Source organism: Oenanthe melanoleuca, chromosome 6, assembly GCF_029582105.1.
Source record: "Oenanthe melanoleuca isolate GR-GAL-2019-014 chromosome 6, OMel1.0, whole genome shotgun sequence".
NCBI lineage: Eukaryota > Metazoa > Chordata > Aves > Passeriformes > Muscicapidae > Oenanthe > Oenanthe melanoleuca.
The window spans coordinates 17,669,415-17,688,362 of NC_079340.1; the positions used below are offsets into that span (position 1 = coordinate 17,669,415).

The window sequence follows — 18,948 nt, forward strand, 5'->3', positions numbered from 1 at the left end:
AATAGTAATAATCTGGTTCTACAGTGGTGGACTTTTCAATCTTGATAGCCTCTCACTTTGGGATGTTTCACAAACTCTACTTGTACAGCCATCCCAAATGCAGGCTGGCATCAGGAGTACAGCTTGCTGATGGGCATCTGTGGCGTGTTTATATATGACATTTGGTTAAACAGTTTGTCTTAGTCTTTCTTAATCTTACTGTCAGATTATAGTGGATATGTTCTGTGTCATAAGGAGCTCTATAAAATTATATATATAGCTAGTCACAACCAGAAGTTTCTGATGAAACTTGTATTTTTCACAGATTAAAGATGTTGCCATTTTTGTAGCACACAAACCCACAAAACTTCATATCACAAACCTCATTATTCTGTTAGTTTGGTGCTGATTTTTGTTATGATTACTGTGTGCCAAGCACACCTGCTGGGACCTCACTGGAAGTTCTGTGCAGCCATAGTGAAGATGGGAAGAAACTAAATGTTGAGAAACACTGTGAAATACTGTCACTTGCATTTATAAAACCTGTAAGCAGAAGTGTGTGCAGTTGTTCAACATGTTAAAAAAGTGAAGGCATTGTAGGTAAACTGCTGCTATGCTGAGTCAAGGAGGGAAGGGAGGATTCATGCTTTCAGCATACCAGCCTCTCTATCTGCAGTGTCCTGGGTGGGAGAGGGGACCCTGTCTGTCCCTGGCCTTGCTGCTGGCTTGCAGGCTGTGTGCTTCACTGACTGCAGGGCAGAGCTGCAGCTCAGCTGGAGCTAGAAGTCCTGGGAGCAGCTACAGCCACACACAGTGTTTAATTCTGCCCAGTGGATTTTACAGCTCTGCTGTGTGACTGCCAGCCCTGTGTGCTCACGAGGGTGAAGTGCTCAAGCAGGGCTTTCATCTGCCATTCTCAGTGTGCAGAAACACAAGGAAATTGTGGTCAGCTTCTGGGGGAACTGATCTTGTTTTTCCTGCCTAGAGGACTGTGTGGAACATTATAGGATCTGGACTTCCAGCTGCTCTGATGCAGTGCCTGTACCTTTTCTTTACTGTCCCTCTGAAGAAAAGCAGTGATGACAGGGAGACAAGTGAGGACGATGCCCAGACTCAGGAAATGCTTGTTCAGGTGAGATGTGCATTTGGGAGTTCTTTTGCCCTGAGTACTCACATGTTCACTTAGGCTCATAGATGTTCATTTGATTCAAACTTCTAAAAAAACAGTAAGCTTGTACTGCAAAATGTTAAATAAGCATCAGGAGCCATGTAAAACATATAAACTATCTCTTATGGTTTTTTTACTAGAAAAACCAACGTGATTTTAAAAATCCGTGTTGAAAATCCATGGAGAATACCCTAGTGGTAGTTTTACTTCTTCATTTCACTGCATCCTTTCTCCTGCCATTAGTATCAAACTTATAATCTCCTTCCCCAATGGATTTTTCCTTATCTCCTGGGTATCTCTAGAGGTGTTTATTGCAGCTGATGTTTGTTTGCTTTTCAGATAATGCTTAACATGTACAAAGAGGAACAAGGTGTAGAGGAACTTCTGGCAGCTGATAAGCTTCAGTCATTAATTATAGCAACTTCTTCTCTGTGGGACCAGTGCAGCCACTCATGGAAAGCACCTACAGGCCGTGTGCTAAGAACAATTTCAAAGGCTCAGACCAAAACCAGCATTGTGCACCTACAAGGTTTGGTTTAGTAAATTGGCTTCTCCTTTCCTCATAGCTTCCCTGAGAATGAATTACCAAAAAAGCCTCACCAGGATAGATGACATCATCTGTAATCTCTTTACATCATCCAGTAGTCAACTGCAGAGCATGGGCTCTTAGTAGAGAGGAGCTTTATTTAGCACTGATAGCCATCTGGAAATCGAAGGGTTTTCAACATCAAAAAAACTCAAATTACAGGCGAGAGCCAATCCCACCTAATCACACTGATGTAGGCAAGAGGAAGATGTTTGATGTTTTTTCTTAAGCTGTGTGTGACTCAATCTGTGTGCCTGAGACTCATGAACACTAAATACAAGGCTGGGGGCACTGCCAGAGTATTGGTATCTTTTGGGACAACAACATGGTTGATTAAGTCCTCATTTCTTTCTAGGCTTTATTAGTTCAAGCAATTTTTTTTTTTTTTTTTGCTCTTAAGAAGTGCAAAGACCCCAAGTCTCAATTTCTTAGAAGCAAAAAAGTAGTTTTATAATACACAAAATGCCATCAGTATTCCATGTCATGGAGTAAATGCATACAGATGTTTTTATTTTTTAAAATAAAAATTTGGCTTCCTGAGTAATATGGAAATAACTATTTGGACATTTTGAAGCTGCCCTGGAAGGACTGGCCATGAGATTAGACAAGAAAACTAGGCTTCATTCCTCAGAGCAAAATGTGTGTACCCCATTACATAAGCTTCATTGAGCAAAGAATTAATCTGTGACCTCTGCACAGAATGTGTGATTGGCTTAGTATGAGACAGCTAAATCTGTTAGTCTCTGCTTACCTTGTACTCAGACAGCTGGATTCAGTATATATGAATTTTGGTGAGTTGGGGGGTTGGAAGCTTATAGTCCTGAGATTAAATCAGTTTCTGGTAGTAAAGCAAAGAAAGGCATGTATATTTTAAAGTCTGCAATGATCTTCATGTAGCTTCTGAAATGAGTATGACAGTCATATATCCTCTTTTATTTTCTTTGTAGAAAAGCAGTTATCTGACTCCTATTTTACTGGGAAATAACTTCAAATTTGTTTAATTTTTGTTAGTAGCTGAATTTGTTTGGTGGTCAGTTCTTAAATACCTGCTGTATTTTTTTCCCACAGCTGTTGATTGCATTAAAATAGCTATTCAGAATCTCTTCACACTGGCTGATACTCTACCTGCCTGTGATGTGTGTGAAGCTGCTAGTATTATATTGTGTTTTGTGAAAAATTCTTATCCTGTGTCATCAGCTTTATTAACAGAGTTTGAAAATAATGATGGCTACCAACTCCTGCTAAAAATTTTACTCAGGTAAGAGAGGTTTTTAGTAGGCTTCTAGAGGATGGTAAAGCTTAATTTTCAGAATGCTACAGTGGTCTCTTAAAATATGAATTATATAGGTAACTCTGTGTGGATGCAAAACATTCCTGTATTAGGAAGGGGAGCAGTACATAACTTTTACTACTTAAACCATAACAGAAGGAGAGCATTATAGGGGAAGTTACTTTGCAGGTGGGATAGGAACTTTTTGAACACAAGACAAAGGTTCTTCATCAATTAGTATTACAGGGGATGAAAGTCAGAGACATTTGTCTCAGTTTAGGTGAGCTTTTAATCCAGGAATGCAGTCAGCTAGGGAGGGAAATATTATCTCCTTGCTGTGTAAAAACAAGCAAACAAAACCCACCCAAACTTAAATCTGAAATGTTTACATTCTTCATTTACAGAACCAAGATGAGCCTAAGCATATGAGGAAAAATCCCCCCTAGTTATCCTAATCCAAAGTACAAAGCAGAATCTGTTACTGTCCTTGTCAGCTTGTGTTGCCACACCAGGCTGGGTTTCTTTAACATCATTTGAAGAGAGCATTTCCAGATGTTTTTGTTTCCATTCTGGATTTGCCTTTTCTTGCACATTTCTCCAACACTTGTGAAAACTTTGGTCCCTGAACAACAACTGGGGTGGGGAGAGTGTTTTATAATTTGGATCTAGAGGATTGTAAATTGAATCATGATGCCTGTTCATGATTTTTGAATGGCACAAAATCATTAATTTAGGATTGGAAGAAAAATTAGTATTTTTCCGGCAGTGTCTTCTTTAGTTACCAGAGACTGTCTAGATTTCCCTTGTCAATAAACTGTGTTGAAATGCATATTTCTAATAAAATTCTAGCCATGTTAGGGCAGGAAAAACAGAATCTTTTTCAGTAAGGGCTATGGATGTCCCCATCCTTTTCAACTGATGTAATGAGTCTGAAGACACAGAAATAACAAATGCTCAGGGCTTCAGATTGGTCTTCATTCCCAGCATATGCTGGCATAAAGGGATAGATGGAGAGCTCTTTCCAGAATGTTTTGTGTGAGCAGGTACCCTCTTCTCCAATGTTTAGAACTTTTTCTTTGGGTAGAAAAAATCTTGCTAATAGCATTCTTTAAAAGAGAGCATTTGCTCACTTTTTTTTTTTCCTTTTTCATGTTTAGGTGAACCAGAATGTTTTGTTGTTTTCCTCTGAGATTTTTCTAACCTAACAATATCAGCCTATTCTTCTGCCACTAACCCATGCCCAGATGATGCAGTTTTCCTTAAGAATTGACCCATCTGAGAATTACAGAAAAAGATGACATGATAAGCAGCACTCTTATCTGTTACTTGTCACTTCAGTCTATGAACCATGGCAAATCTGGGGTTACATTTCAAACTATTTCCTTATTTAGAAGAGACCTGCCATCTTCATGTCTGATTCACAAAGCTTAGACAATATATTTTTCCCTTCCTCAGGGCTTGAGATTTTTCTGTTATTTATCTTAGTTAGCAAGTATTAACTTGCCAACCATATGCTCCCCTTTTTATGTGAAGTGTTTAATTATTTGAATCCTTGCAAAGTTTAAATTATTTGTTCCCCAAATTAAACTTTTTGGAGTTCGTTTATATATATATGTATATTTTTTTTTTTTTTTTTAAGGACACATAATTGGGCTAAGTTAAAACATTTATCTTCCTTTTGTTCAGAAGACTGTTTCAGTGTCACTTCAGTTTCCTTCAGTCTGTAGGTTTTGTTCTGATTCAGTGTGCCACCATGGTGTGGATCATTCTGTGCAGCTCCCATGTGCTCCACACCTGATGATCTACCCAAAGTATTTGTATGATTGTATAATTAAGGAATGAACATATGACTGTCCCAAGTTTTGCTTCCAGATGTGAAGGTTTGCAGCAAAATGAAGGAGCCCCCTATCTGGATGAGATCTTGGACATGCTGACTTGCCTTACAACCTGTGGAAAAACAGAACTGAAAGTTTCTGGCAATATTGTACACCCACAATTGCCACACTTTGAATTTGAACAGACACAGTCTTCTGGTACAGTAGATATATACCTATATATATATGCATATGTGGCTGGGTAGCTGGGTCATAGGAAAATGAAACTCTGCTCATTTTGTATTACTTTTTATCTTCTTTTTTTACCTTCAGTCAATCAAAAGCATGAGAGACAGAATTTTGTGTTTGGAATCAGTTGTTTATTAAATCTTATCTTTAGTACTGTGCGTGCTACAGCATTTCTAGCTAACAAGCTAAAAATGTAGAAATGGGGATGTATCTCACTCATTACAAGGTCTTTTAAAGCCAAACAGTCCAATTAAAAACTAACACCCAAATTATTTATACTTTTGACCCAATGACTAAACACCCATGACCCACAGAGCAGCATTTTCTATCCAATTAACAAGTGCTGCCTATACCCAAGAAGAGGGACAAGAAAGAAAAAAACACCTAAAACCTCCATCTTGTCCCGTACCTATTACTATATTCTAAAAACCCCAAATTCCAAACCCTTCACCATGTGATATTACACACTTCTGTTCAAACTGCACACCAGTGATTCTAGTTCTATCATTCCATTTTGGAAGCCTTCTCCAAGACCTCAAGTCAAAAGCAGTGGTCCTCTGGGGGTCAGTGCCTGGCAGCACAGAAAGTTCAACCCTGTTTCCAGGGTTCCAAAAGTTCTGTGTCTTAATATGAAGGACAGGAGTATGAGGTGGCATCTTCAGAGCTATGTGTTAGTGCTGCAGGAGCCTGAATGCCACCTACATCCAACTGAAATGGCCATGTCAGCTCTAGGGTCTGACCCAAGCTCAAGAATGTGCCTCCCAGTCACATCCCTCGTGGCTCTTGATCTTATTTTCACTTTCAGCTGATTTAATATGGTAGTTAGGGAGCTTGCAGACTTAAATAACATTCGTATAAAAACGATCTCATCTGGCTTTTTCCCCCACAGGAATGACGGTGAAAAACCTCCAGCCTTTTCAGGTGTTGCAATCCATTTTCCAGAGAAGTAATGATCAGCACCTGTGTGGAAGAATCTTGGCAGCAATTGGTACCATATGGGCTTGGGACAGAGTGAACTTCTTTCTTCTGGAGTGGACACTGCAACCCATCAACCAATTCACTGACATAATTCACTTCAAACCACACCCAGTGCAAGTCCAGTTCTTCAGACTGGTGGAGTCCATTGTCCTAGACCTGTCCTATGTCCCCCATGAGATTTTGAAGAAGGTTCAATATTTGATAAAGGAGAACATAGTGCCATTCTGCACCTTAACAGCTCTGCAGTGCCTTCTCAGCATGACCCAGAAGGACCTGTTATTTAGTGATATTTTCCGTGACTCTGGGCTGCTAGGTCTGCTGCTGGCACTCTTGAGGAAGGAAGCCAAGATCCTGAGGAAATCAGGTACAACTTAATGCCACTCACAATGCCATTGAAGCAGGCAGATCAATAGGAATAAATAATCTCTTTCTACTGTAAATTTATATATATTTTTTATACTGAGTAGCTAGATCTTGTCTTCAAGCCAACTGGCCTAAATTTGACATGTAAGCTGTGTCCTCTCTGAAATCTTTGCTGTTTATTGTTCTGTTCACTAGCCCAAGCAGTTCTGGGCTTTTCTTTGCCAGTGTATGTTGAATTATTCTGGGTGGCACCATTCAGCTCACACTTTTAAACAAGTCTTAATTTGGGATTCTCTGGAATGCAAGTTTGAGATTGGAGCAAGAAAAATTCTTCCTTCCATTTCTCATATATTGTAACACAACTTTAAATATACTGACAGCTGGAACTGATCTGCCTGGTCTGAAAGAAGGCCCTGAGAAGGAATTAAATGTTGTGATGCTGAAGATGGTGGCTGCCCTTACAGCAAGGTCTGTGAGGAACATGGGTAAGGAAATACTTGTCTCTGCATTACCTTCATGATATTTGGTGGTAAGTGGTCTTAAGGAGCACCAACAAATTTTCTGGCTTTTGTGCTTCAGTCAAAAATGAAAGAGAAAAAAGCTAGAAGTGCAGGTATACCTGTGTTACACTAGGGAGAAATGTGACAAAGGTATTCTCATCCTGCATAATGGGCTCTGTCCCAGTAGTCAGCTTGTTTCCTTCAGCCACGTGCACGCTCCTGAAGTGTTCCTACAGGATGCACAGACTTGGCTTGTGGGAAAAGTGTGTGTACTTGACTCTTGTGTTTTGTTTGTTCATCAGATTTTCTTCCATAATATCTGTTATTTGAAATCTTGATTGGATCAGGTACATGCTGAGTAACAAATGAGTACATTTGTGTTATAGCTAAGAAGTCTGTTTGTAGGGAATCCTGTGGGACATAGTACAGGAGTGAACACTACTGAATACTGGAATCCTAGAATCATCATGTTTGCAGCCTCTTGTACAGTGTAAATATATTTTCAGAAACTGTCAAAAAGTTCCCTTCCTAAATGAAAGAGATGCTTAAGCTGAAACTAAGGTGTCTTCCTTTTTGTTTATTATTGTATTGTGAATCTGTCATCTCTGATGATTGCAAGTCATGGTCATCCAGTCATTTTATCCTTAGTTGTTCTTGTGCCATTCAGTTTGTCTCATCTTTAGCTTAACCAGCTGCTCCTCTTACCTGTCCTGCTGTATTTGTAGAAATGTGGCACTTCACACCAGCACTGAAAATCTGCTTGTAAAAACTACAAGCAAAGGATAGTTTAAGTAACAAATGATAATGTATTTGTCTCTAGTTGTTCTGAAGGACTATGGAATGGTGCCATATGTCAAGATATTTTTGGATGATGAGTGCTACAGGAGTGCTACTCTCAGCATCTTGGAGCAGTTATCAGTCATCAGTTGTGAAGAATATATGAGCATTATTATTGGGGCCCTCTGCTCTTCCACTCAATGGGAACTGCATCTGAAACTAGATCTTCTGAAGGTAATTAATGTGGCTCTCACTTGAGCATTGTTTTCTTGGAAACTATCTTTTTTCAAGGTGGTAAGAGCAGAAGAAAGAGCCATAGGCCAGCTCTAGATTGTTTGATTTTTAGCAATGCATGTGTGGTCAATGCCTTCACTCAATATCAGATTATGAAATATTTTGAAGACTTAAATAGTAATGCAAGAGGGACAAATGGACATGCTAAAGGCACAGTTGCATGAGCAGCTCTATGTAATGTGACAGAGAAAGGAGAAACAAATGTGAGTGAAAGTGGGTATGTGGAAAGAGGATGTAAGATGTGAAGCAGTGAGATTGAAAGAGTCAGGACAGGCATGAGATGAACAGCTTCATTCTGAAAAGTTTACAAAGCTGAACCTTTTCTGTCCTTAGTTTTGTCACGTCTCACAAACACAAGTATCATGTAAAAAGAGATGAGGCAATGGAAAGGAAGAATTTTATGAATGTCTGGAGGAAGAAATTAGAACTAGTCATAGCCTCTATTGACCCCAGACTGTCTGATCCCTAAGCAATAAAACAGAGGAAAGGATCACTGTGCTTCATTTTGGTTTGGGTCATAGGCATCCAGATGAAAAGCATCACTGTTGCAAGCACTGATTTTAAGATTTCTTTCTACATTCTCTGCCAAGTGTGAATGGAATTCACTTTTCTGTACAATATAACAACTCTTTCTATAATAAAAGAACTATGTTCTTTAAAAAATTTAAAAGGACAAAGTTTACAGCTTTTATTTGAAACAGTAAACTTTAACAATACCTGTGGAAAAGTTGAATATGGTGTCCAAACTGATATGAAAATAAATGCAACTTCAGTGTCTAATTTTGACAAATGATAACTGTATTAAAGCATAATGTAAGCAAATGAATTTATTTTCTTTATCCATTGGGACTGTGATTGTGTTACACACAAATTCAGATTGATTTGCTAATGTATATTTAGCTGTTAAAGCCTGAGCCCAAATGCAATTAGCACTGCCATATTCCAGTGTGGCTCATGGACAATTATGAGGAATAACAAATAATGGAATGTGTGAAATAAATTCTGTTAGCAGTAACTGAGTTAGGGGGTTTCCAGCAGACATCAGTTTTATAGATTCAAGACAGAGGAATACTAACTCATAGGCGATTAAATTCTAACTGTGTTAAAGCTGGAGGAAATGTGTTTACTGTTGACCTACTCTGGAATGTGTTAAAGCCATCCTGATAACTTCAACTCTAAGTTATTAAATTTACTCCCTGTTCAGAAGTCTCTGCCTGGTTTGATACATTATCATACCAAATTGAATGACAGTAATAGAGTGCCCCCTCCCCCTTCTGTTCTGGCAACCCTTTCTCACAGTCCTAGATCCTGTCACAGGCAGATATATTTCTGTTAAAAACTGTTCCTCCTCAGGAGCTCGTGAAGTAAAGCTCTGTCATTGATTATCTCTTGGGGAGGTCTATATGTAAAATTAACCCTTTCCAATGTGCAAAGGTACAGCATCAAATTTTAAAAAATCCCTGCGAAAAATGACTTGTACGACATCCCAAAAACTTGGGATCAATTATATTCAAATGCAGTAGACTGTTTCCTTGCAAGCTCCTTTTCCTCACCAATTTTACTTCCACAGCTCTTAATAACTTTTCCAGATTTGTTTAAAATGGCAAGCCCATAGCATTCAAAATTGGCAAATAGTTTAAATTGTTTTTATGTGTGTGTAATATCGTCAAGTGGCATTCACTTATATCCTGCTTTAAGCCTATTGAAGTTAGATAAAATCTAATGACTTCATTGTCTTGAGGTCTTACTTTTTACAGCTTCTTTCCTCTAAAGTGTTGTGCAAACTTCAAAAATACCTCAGCTGAGAAAAGGTAATTTTGTCTTTCTTAATGAGGAGAGCCTGCTGCTTGCAATATTCTTTGTGCCATTCCATGCCACTGTGTTTTTTTGGAAAGGGCCTTCCCAGTCATATGAATAAAAGTCTGGTGTGGGTTCCCATGTGCATTCAGGGCTGCAGGAAGAGCTGTCTGTAGAGAGTTGTGCCTTCCTGCCAGTTTCCATGTGAAGGTATTTGCAATTGAACCTTTACTTCCATTTACCTAGGGCAAAGGCAGGTTTCTGGAGAGAGTCCGAGAAGACTGATAAGAGAACAGCCAAAAATAGGAAACTAGCTCTGGCCAAACTGACTAGGATGCATAAAGCAGGAATTTGTGCAGCACTGTTCTGTACCTGTGAGGATGACTGCTCTAGTGGATCCTAAGGGGGCATTCAAGTGTTGGTTGTATGATTCATTGGGTATATGGGGGAAGGGAGGAGGAGAAGTTGTGCAGTGATGACTTTTATTCTGATCATCTTCCCCTCTCCCCTCAAAGAGTGAAATTTCAGAGTGAAAGAATTTGGGTGCAAACTTGGAATTTTTAAATATTCTAAAGCTTCTTTGTCCCTTGATTTAAGTGTTTCTTTTGTTTCCCTTCTTCCCAACGCTTGTAGTCACTCTTGAGGATACTGGAGAGTCCCAAGAGCCATTCAGCCTTCAGAACCTGCAGTGGATTCAATGGGCTCCTGTCCCTGCTCTCAGACATGGAAGGTGCCTTGCAGGACCCTCCACCTGGGCAGTGGGCAGCAGTTGGACAGAATTGTGTACTGGAGCTGGTTTTCTACACTCTTCAGGGGATAGCTGCAGCCCTGCACCTAGACCCTGTCAACAGCAACTTCTTCCAGAGGAATGGTCTCTTTGATAAAATGGCAGAGGATCTTGGATCACTTGGATGCTTCTGGACAGAAGGGAAAAGGCAAATTCATGTGAGCCTTGAGAAGAAGAGGACATTTACAGAATTCTTGGATGCAGCATTCTGTTCTTCAGAACCTTTCCCAGTGTGGCTGAAAAACTGCATTTGGATTCTGAACTTTCTTGATCTTATGGTCAAAGGAACTCTCCATCAGGAAAGCTACTTTAAGGAGATGAAAACAGAGGTGGGAGAGGAATCAAGAGATGATCAGGAGGCACCCCAAGCTCAAGAAGAGCATCCTGTTACTTTCAAAAGAGTAGGCAACAAACTACCTGCCTCTGCCTATATGCTATGGGGAAACCCTGAAGAGAAGTAAGCTTTTATTTACTACAGAAAATGTAGTGTTAAGGCTGGTATGTGCATTTTATATGGTAATAAACTGAGGTAAGGTGTGATATAACTTGCCAAGGGTAAACAAATCAGTTCAATCCCAACTCCCAGGGCTCCAGGCAGCAGAAATCAATGCTTTTGGAAATGTAAATGATGGAAAAATTGGGATATAAAGATTTAGTGCAGTGGTGGGACACATACCCCCAAGAGTTGCAGAGCTTATGTTGAAGATTCTGATACCTACAAAGTGGGAGCAGGAAGGGAGTCTTAGAAGATTTCTGGGACTTAAAGCTTGTGCTTAGTCACTGCTTGAACCTGTCCTGATTATTTTTGACTTTTTCACTTATGTGGAAAGCTGTTTCCAGTCACTTGATACATTAAAAATAAAAGTTATGCTAAGGTATTTTAAATGCTCCCTCATGCATGTGTGTCCCAGCACATGTGCAGACACACTCTCATTTATTCATGATGAAATAGAGAAAATTGGAAAAGGAACAGTCATGCTGCCTACCTCATTGAATGAAGGTTTATGTCAAAATATATATGATTGATAGGAAGGGAAGACTATACCAGAAATCAGCATAGCTGTCAGCTGTGAATCTGTTCTGAATCACCTGCATTTTGTAACTCATGAGATTTTTCTGTCCATTCATTTTTCTCTAGCTTTATCTTGAATCTTAGTCCTTTTATCAAATTTTAAAAAAAGCTAAGTTGATCAGTGTGAGATGTTTTGAACCCTTACTGTAGACTATTGCAAAGTCATCTTCCAAGTTAAAGACCAAGGCATGCTGTCTGCCACTTGTAGCAGCAGTCACTGAAGTCAGCAGAACTCTTTTCCCTGAGTACTGAGGCAGGCTGAATAAGCATTTCTGGATATATTTATACTTGTTTGAAGCAAGTAAAAAACATGGAGGGGATTTCTTTGGTCACTGTACAGAAGATTTTAAAGAAGTCATGGAGCTGTTTGTTCCCTGTCACCACTCTCTGAATTACACTGGAAGTTTCTGGTTAGATACCCAGTGCTGGGGAGAGCACTTGGTATAGCTCAGGAGGAATAAATGCCCTTTTCCAAGCAGGTCTTCCTAGCCTGATTTGGGAGAACATGGGTCCATGTGCAAAGAGTATACAGATGGTGGTAGATGTGAGAAGTACACTGTCTGTTGTTGAGGTCTGTGTATAAAGGAGGCCCAGGGATATTAGGGGAGAAAGAGAAGGTTGGGGCAATGCTGGAAGGGTGTGGCTCTGTCTTCTGATTGTATTTCTGAAATCACTAGGTTGGGAAGCAGCAGGGCTTCCTATGTCCTTGTGTTGTTTTGCCTGCTGAGATATGATGCTGTACAGTAACTGAACACCACTTGTGGAGATGTGAGTCCTGTAAACTGGGACCCTTTCAGTTCACAGTGTCTGATTTGGGATTGTCTTGGTTCTGGGACATGAAGGCACAAAAGAAAGCCAGATTAGCTAGGAGTGGTTGGATACTGTCCATGACAAGTGTATACAAACACAAAAGAGGAACATGTACTGGAAAGCTGACAGTCTTCATGCCATACAGCCTGTATCCTTTTCCACCAGTAAATTTTATGAAAATAAGAATAAGAAATCCCATAATTTCTGCAAGCCTGTTGTTACCGTAAAGCAGCTTCCTCTTAGCTGTACTCCACACTCACACTTCCCCCTGAAAAAGTTTCAGGCAGCAGCTATGCAGCTTGAAAGGAGGAACTTGGAGCCAGTGTAGGTGGCCTGTGATGCCCCATCTTGCAACATATATTTAATATTCCCAAGGAGGCAGGGAAAGGAAGTGATCCTGCAGGACCCTGTGACTAATGCATAGGAAAGTTAGCATTTTAATGCTGGATAATATTCCAGTGCCTTCCACTGTCCTGTGGTCAAGGATGCCACAAGCCTCTGGGACACAGGGGAATTGACCCTGTCCTTCCCATCCCAGACCAGCCCTCTATGTTCCTGCTCCTGCAGCAATGTTTGAAACACCTTTTGTGCAGATCGGGTCTCTGGTTTGCCTTGTTGTTCCTGGTGATCAGGCACAGCTTGGTGCAAGCTGTGTGAGCTGGGGCTGATCTCTGGGAGGGAAGCCCTTCTTTGTGCCCACCCAAGCAGCATGGCTGCTGTTAGCACAGGCAGCTCACTGTGCTAATGGCTCTTCAGGTTCCTTGTTGCATCTCATTCTGTCCCCAAATCCTCTTATTTGTCTTGTGTTTAAGTGGTGCCAGTGCAGAGCAGATTTGCAATTCCCAGCATGATGCTGGTGGGATGGAGGGGTGGAATCACAGGGCTGATTGGCAGCCCTGGGGCAGGAGTGTGGGACATGGGGCATTTCCAGAGGTGAGGAGCTGGAACAGGAGCACAGCTTCTGTACTAAGGCCATAAAATGAGAACCTCTGAGAAAACCACAGAGAAGGCTGGAGAACAGGCTTATGAAATATTCTTGAAAACCCTTCATGGCCTTGTTGCCTTTCCCTGCACACACTCCAGCACCCCAATGTCCTTGCAGTGAGAGGCTCAGAGCTGGGCACAGCACTGGAGGTGTGGCCTCACCAGTGCCAGGGACAGGGGAAGAATCTCCTCTGGTTCTGCTGGTCACACTCCTGCTGAAGCAGGTCAGGATGCCACTGGCCTTGTTGGCCACCTGGGCCACCTCCTGTTCACCTGCCAAGTTTGCCTCCAACCATGATTTCCTCCCTGTTGATTTTAGTGAGCCTGGATTTTTCTCTTTTAAAATGGTGTGAGTTTTCTCAGGTAGATGGGAAGAGAGCATATTTTCAATGTACTTTTTTCTTTGACACTTAAAAACTTGCCCACATTCATGTCAAGTACAGGTGTCTGTGTGCACACTGAAACCTCTGCTGCAACAACTCTTTATACCAAACCTGATTTTGATTTATTGCACAGAAAATATTGCAAATGAGCAATTAATTTGAAATTAACTTTGTTGAGGGTGCAGTAATAATTATTTGTCACTGTGTGGCAGTGTGCTACACATTACTCCCTGTTCTGCTGTATCAGATGAGCCTTTTTGGGAGTGGCTAACAAACACATTTAATTGCAGCCCTTTACCCTCCTTTATGTCCCTTGTAAATTTTTATTTTTGTAATGTTTACTCTTATACTTCTACCTTGTGTTTTATACAGTCCATAAAGCATATTGTGCTTTATTTTGTCTGTCTAATTACAGCCATTAGATGTTGCCTTTGCTTTTCTTGTGAGATCTGCTTGGGACAGATGTTTCTGACAGTGCACACAGCTCCAGTTCAGAGGTGCACCCAGAAATGCTGATTATACTCTGAACAGTTTTTGCTATGCTGTGGGTTCATCTTTGAGATATATCTGACCTCTAGCCTGCATCATGTTATCAGCAGCTCTTCTCTCTGATGTCTCTGATTCATCAGTTCCTTCCTGTGCCTGAACATAAAAAGGTCCTAAGTGGCAAAAATAAAAACTGTTGGGAAAGCAGATATTCAACTTTAGTTTACTACTTTAGGCAAATTCTGGTGTTGGAAGGGGAGGATGGCATACTAATTTCATCTAGACTATCTCACCTTTGCTTATTTCCATTATGTTTTAAAGTACTAAAGTTACAGTATAACCCAAGTTATAAACTCCTAGAAAATGAAAGGATAACACTGCTTGTGGACTGATGCAGCAACAATTCCTCTGGTTGTCTGTTTTCTGTTCTGCAAATACCTTCAAAGGCAAAATTTATCTAAAGAGGCTGCTGCACATCTTTGAATGTGCAGGTCCTTCAATTGTCAGCTCATGAGCAGGTGATGTCCTGTCTTTTTTATTCTAAGGAGGCATCCAACTCTTCTGGGTCATTTGTATTGTTTGCTTAGTTTCCAATGCTGAGCCTGGTTGCTACTAGGAGGATTTAATGCTGTGCTCTGCTGGAACACTGTCAGAACCTCTTTGCTGCTGTTAATGACAATGATGTGTTTTTTTACTGCAGGTTGGAAATGAGAGACTGCACCATTGTACATCCAGGCGCTGTCTGTGTCATGGTGAGGTTATTGCCAAAGCTGTACAAAGAAGGACATGCTCAGGTGAGTCTGAACATATCAAAATGCCATCTAAACAATGTCTTCTACTTCTCTGTAGCTTCATTTCCAGGAATTGCTTCATCTTTGCAAATGTGGCAGTACTAAAATTTACCTACAACACTGTCAGGAGGAGCAGCACAAATTTCACTGAGTCAACAGACGTAAGAACAAAAAAGACTTTTGGCTGTCAGTTTGCTGAAGCAATTCTGTACCTGCCTGATGCAGTGCATAGATTTTGATCCCAGAATACTGATTGCAAGGGAATGATGCAGAAGTGCCCTGAAAACAGTTTAAAGTATTGCCAACAGGCCTAGCAATCAGAACAGTCTCTTCAGACCTAATGATCCATAAACTTTTAATGCAGCTAAGAATTTCATTCTTACTCCTTCTATACATATATATACACACCCAGTATGAATAAAGATGCTGCCTATATTGTATTGGCTGTTTGGTCTAAAATAACTTGAATGCAGTCAAAGTACACATGGAGGGAACGAAATAAAACCAAGTTATTCATCCAGAGCTCTGAAAGGGACAAGTAACTGCTGGCATATTCCAACCCTGTTTATTGGAATCAAGCCATCAGCTAGTGAAATTTTGTTAGTTACAGTAATTAATTTCTGAGAAACAAGTAGGATGGTTAATTGGATGAGAGTGTCATCAAGAAATTGGAATTGGCTCTAGGACTTGAGCTCTGTAAGAGGGAGAGCCTCTCAGATCCTCAGTAGATGGCAGTGTTCTTAAAAGTATGAAGGATTAGAGCACAAATTCCAGCAATTTCAGTTATGTATTTAAGTATGTTCATATTTTATCTTTTTCTCTCACTCCTTTTTCTTAGGCAATAAGGAATTTTTACTGGTAGTGCTTATTGCTTTGTGAGTATGATTGCCTCAGATAAAATTGGACCACTATTCTGCAAGGTCCTGAGTCAAACTCTAGCTAGGAGTTAACAAATGTCTTGAAGAGTTCTCATAAAATAACCCACAAAAAAGAATAAAGGAAAAATAGAATTTTCCTGGCTATTTCTGTTAAAAAATCATTGAATGAGACAGAGAATGAATAGAATATTTCAGAGCTTGGGAAGTTCACTGATGCTGCCAGAAAGAGACATAAAAGGCTGGACTTTAATACCTTTAATCATAAGATATATCACTGGATGAGTCCTTGTGAGAGGAGATTCTACTTGGAACACAGGAGTCAGGCAAGATCTGATGCAACAGGTTTAACCTCAGTGGCTAGTGAAGGGGAGCTACCTGGTAGAAGGAAAATAACTGAAGGAATTACTCTTTAGGTAGATATATTCTGTCCCAAACAGGGTACTACTATTTTTTTAGTGCCACAGTATTTAACAGCTAGATGAGATGAAATAATGGCTTTGTGGATGTACTGCAGACTTTCACAAAAAAGTCTTAAGGGACTTCTTGCTCTGAATTTAATATTGAATCAAAAAGTACTTTTTTAGGAGCAAAGGAGAGAAGAAGAGACAATAACTCATCTCTTTCTGCTTGTTTTAGTACTGTGATAGATATTTTAGGTCCAAGTAATCGGGAGTAATCTGGAAAAATCTTAGAATCAGTTCAGGTCACATTCAATTCCTTTGCTTTCACAGAACTGGCAATGAGAAAGCATTGCTTTTACAGAAACATTAATGGAACTCAATAAAATTAATGCACTTTTGATTCTGACCCTCAGAAATAATATCAATTTCCTGCCAATTTTGCAACTTCTCAGTGACCTTTGTCAGACCCTAGAAATGATGGGCTGGAGCAATGTCGAGCCTGTCAGTGTAGAAAACCCAGTAACAGATGGTAAAACAGGTGATTTTGCACTTCAACAATTTCTTATACTATCTGGAATGACAGTTAAAAACTGAGGAGAATAGATTTGTGGATGCATATTCCTGCCATTGCTAGGCATGATAAAAAAAATCATTTCAATGTCGTGGGTACAGAAACTTGATCAGAACTTTAAAATTGACCAAGGGTTTTGAGACAGTAAACAAACTGGATTTGGAGGATATTGCTCGTGTAAATTATTTATACTTTTACTAAACAATACTATTGCTTCCTCAGCTGGATTTTTTCCTTTTTGTTTTCATCCATGTCTCCTGTATGATGAGCTGCTGTCATAGTTACTGTTGTAAAAGTATAACATTCTCCATCAATAAGGATTTGCACCTTTTAAAAAGGCTCTTATCCCTGTAGATGTTAAAAAAGTGAAAACTTTCAAGTATTTCTGCACACATAATTATTGCTATATTGTTCTTCAATCTAAGGAAATTGCATCCTTTTGAAGTGAATGCACAGTGACAGAAGTTCATCATTTCTGCTTATCTTGAATACAGCGTAATAATCCTTACAATGAGTAACAGTGAAATAAATTCAACTACCAAGTTTTGAAACTCTGGGCTCTAAGGAGAAAGAATCTGGGAACTACTTAAGCAGATTGGGCAAATTGCTTGGTGACATTTGCCCTTAAAACTCTAAACTGAGGCAGAGCTCAGCCACATTCTAATTGTACCTTCAATATCCTGATTCACTGTGCAAGTAATAGGTGTTAAGAAAATCAATCCATGCATACAGAAATGCACAGCATAGTTTCCTGGACACCTTTAATATTTCCACAAAAATCTCATTTTACTGGAACAAAGATCCATGAAAACAGCTCATTTTATTCCAAACAAGGCAATTTTGGTATTGACAGAGCTGCTGGGCTAATGAAAACAATCAATCTTTTTGTACACCATTATGCTTTCATTGGATTTATTTTGGAATAAACCAGTTGCTTCACTTAGTCAAGACCTGTGTCTTCTCTGTTTAGTGGTATTGACACATATTTTCCTGCATATAGTCAGAAATGGAGTACAATGTTAATTAAAAGAATAAAAAAGTTGTAAGTGGAACTTCGAAACACTGTAATAGTGTAGTTTAGTCTGATGGATGCTTTCTGTGTGCAATGCAATGCACAGTGAAACATGTCCCTGGCAATGAATAGTCCTTCAGAGAGAAGAAAGTGTTATCCAAAGAACTTACCCTTCAGATGTGACAAATGGTAGTTGAGTCTGCAAAAACAATATGATGTTGCAATGGATGTATTCTTTTCTAAGTGTTGCAGCTGGGGACACTTTGAAAACAAATTGCTTGTTGGCTTTGAAACTGTCCTGTATTGGCATTGTCTGGGAGAATGCAGAAGAGCTCAATTCCTCTTTACACTTAATCAGCTTACTCTGAATCCAGTTGCTTCTCATTCATGCTATAAAATCAAATCCCATTGCCTTCATTTGTGTGTCTGTCACCATTGTTGTCCTTTTCTTTACAAGATTGCATACCTATTTCCTAGAAGAGTATATGAGAAAGCTTGAAAGCTCTTGGAAATAGGGAATAATTCATCTTTGTAAGATTTGTGTTTAAATATATAATCCAGTTACTTTTACATGAAATCTAGTTAGGTCAATGGGGTACAATGCATTTCTAATTGGGAGCAAATTGCTTAAAGATAATTTATGATAATTGAGAGACTTTAAGATCATTAAGAAGCAATAATGAAGCAAAGCTTCAATTCAGCAAAATGTATAGAGAAGTGTTTAAAATTGTTTCTTGACATCACTTGATAGTTTTTGTTTTAAGAAGAGTGCTTTTAGAATGAAGAGTAAATCATGTCAATATGGCTCTCCACAGGCTTAAAGTCAAATATATTCTGAGTTCCTATGTTGGAGCTTATGCCTAATAACCTGCCCTTGGTGGTGGTCCCTGTTTTTGAATGACAGCTGATTGTTTTCTTCCTTCACTGTCACAGAGTAGAGGCAGGAAAGCTGAGCTGTGGATGGCCAGGCAGCTGCTCAGATGAATATATGCACAGTG

General features: G+C 39.6%; 1 protein-coding gene across 1 annotated transcript in view; it reads left to right on the forward strand.

The window, feature by feature from the left end:
* WDFY4 (WDFY family member 4) overlaps positions 1–18,948 on the forward strand; it is a 124,272-nt gene that overhangs the window by 16,043 nt on the left and 89,281 nt on the right. Inside the window, exons 6-14 of the mRNA XM_056494802.1 lie at positions 965–1,111; positions 1,487–1,676; positions 2,802–2,991; positions 4,876–5,036; positions 5,956–6,408; positions 6,788–6,892; positions 7,728–7,918; positions 10,409–11,019; positions 14,998–15,091. Of these exons, the coding sequence (XP_056350777.1) occupies positions 965–1,111; positions 1,487–1,676; positions 2,802–2,991; positions 4,876–5,036; positions 5,956–6,408; positions 6,788–6,892; positions 7,728–7,918; positions 10,409–11,019; positions 14,998–15,091 (2,142 nt within the window). The remainder of the gene's footprint in view (positions 1–964; positions 1,112–1,486; positions 1,677–2,801; positions 2,992–4,875; positions 5,037–5,955; positions 6,409–6,787; positions 6,893–7,727; positions 7,919–10,408; positions 11,020–14,997; positions 15,092–18,948) is intronic.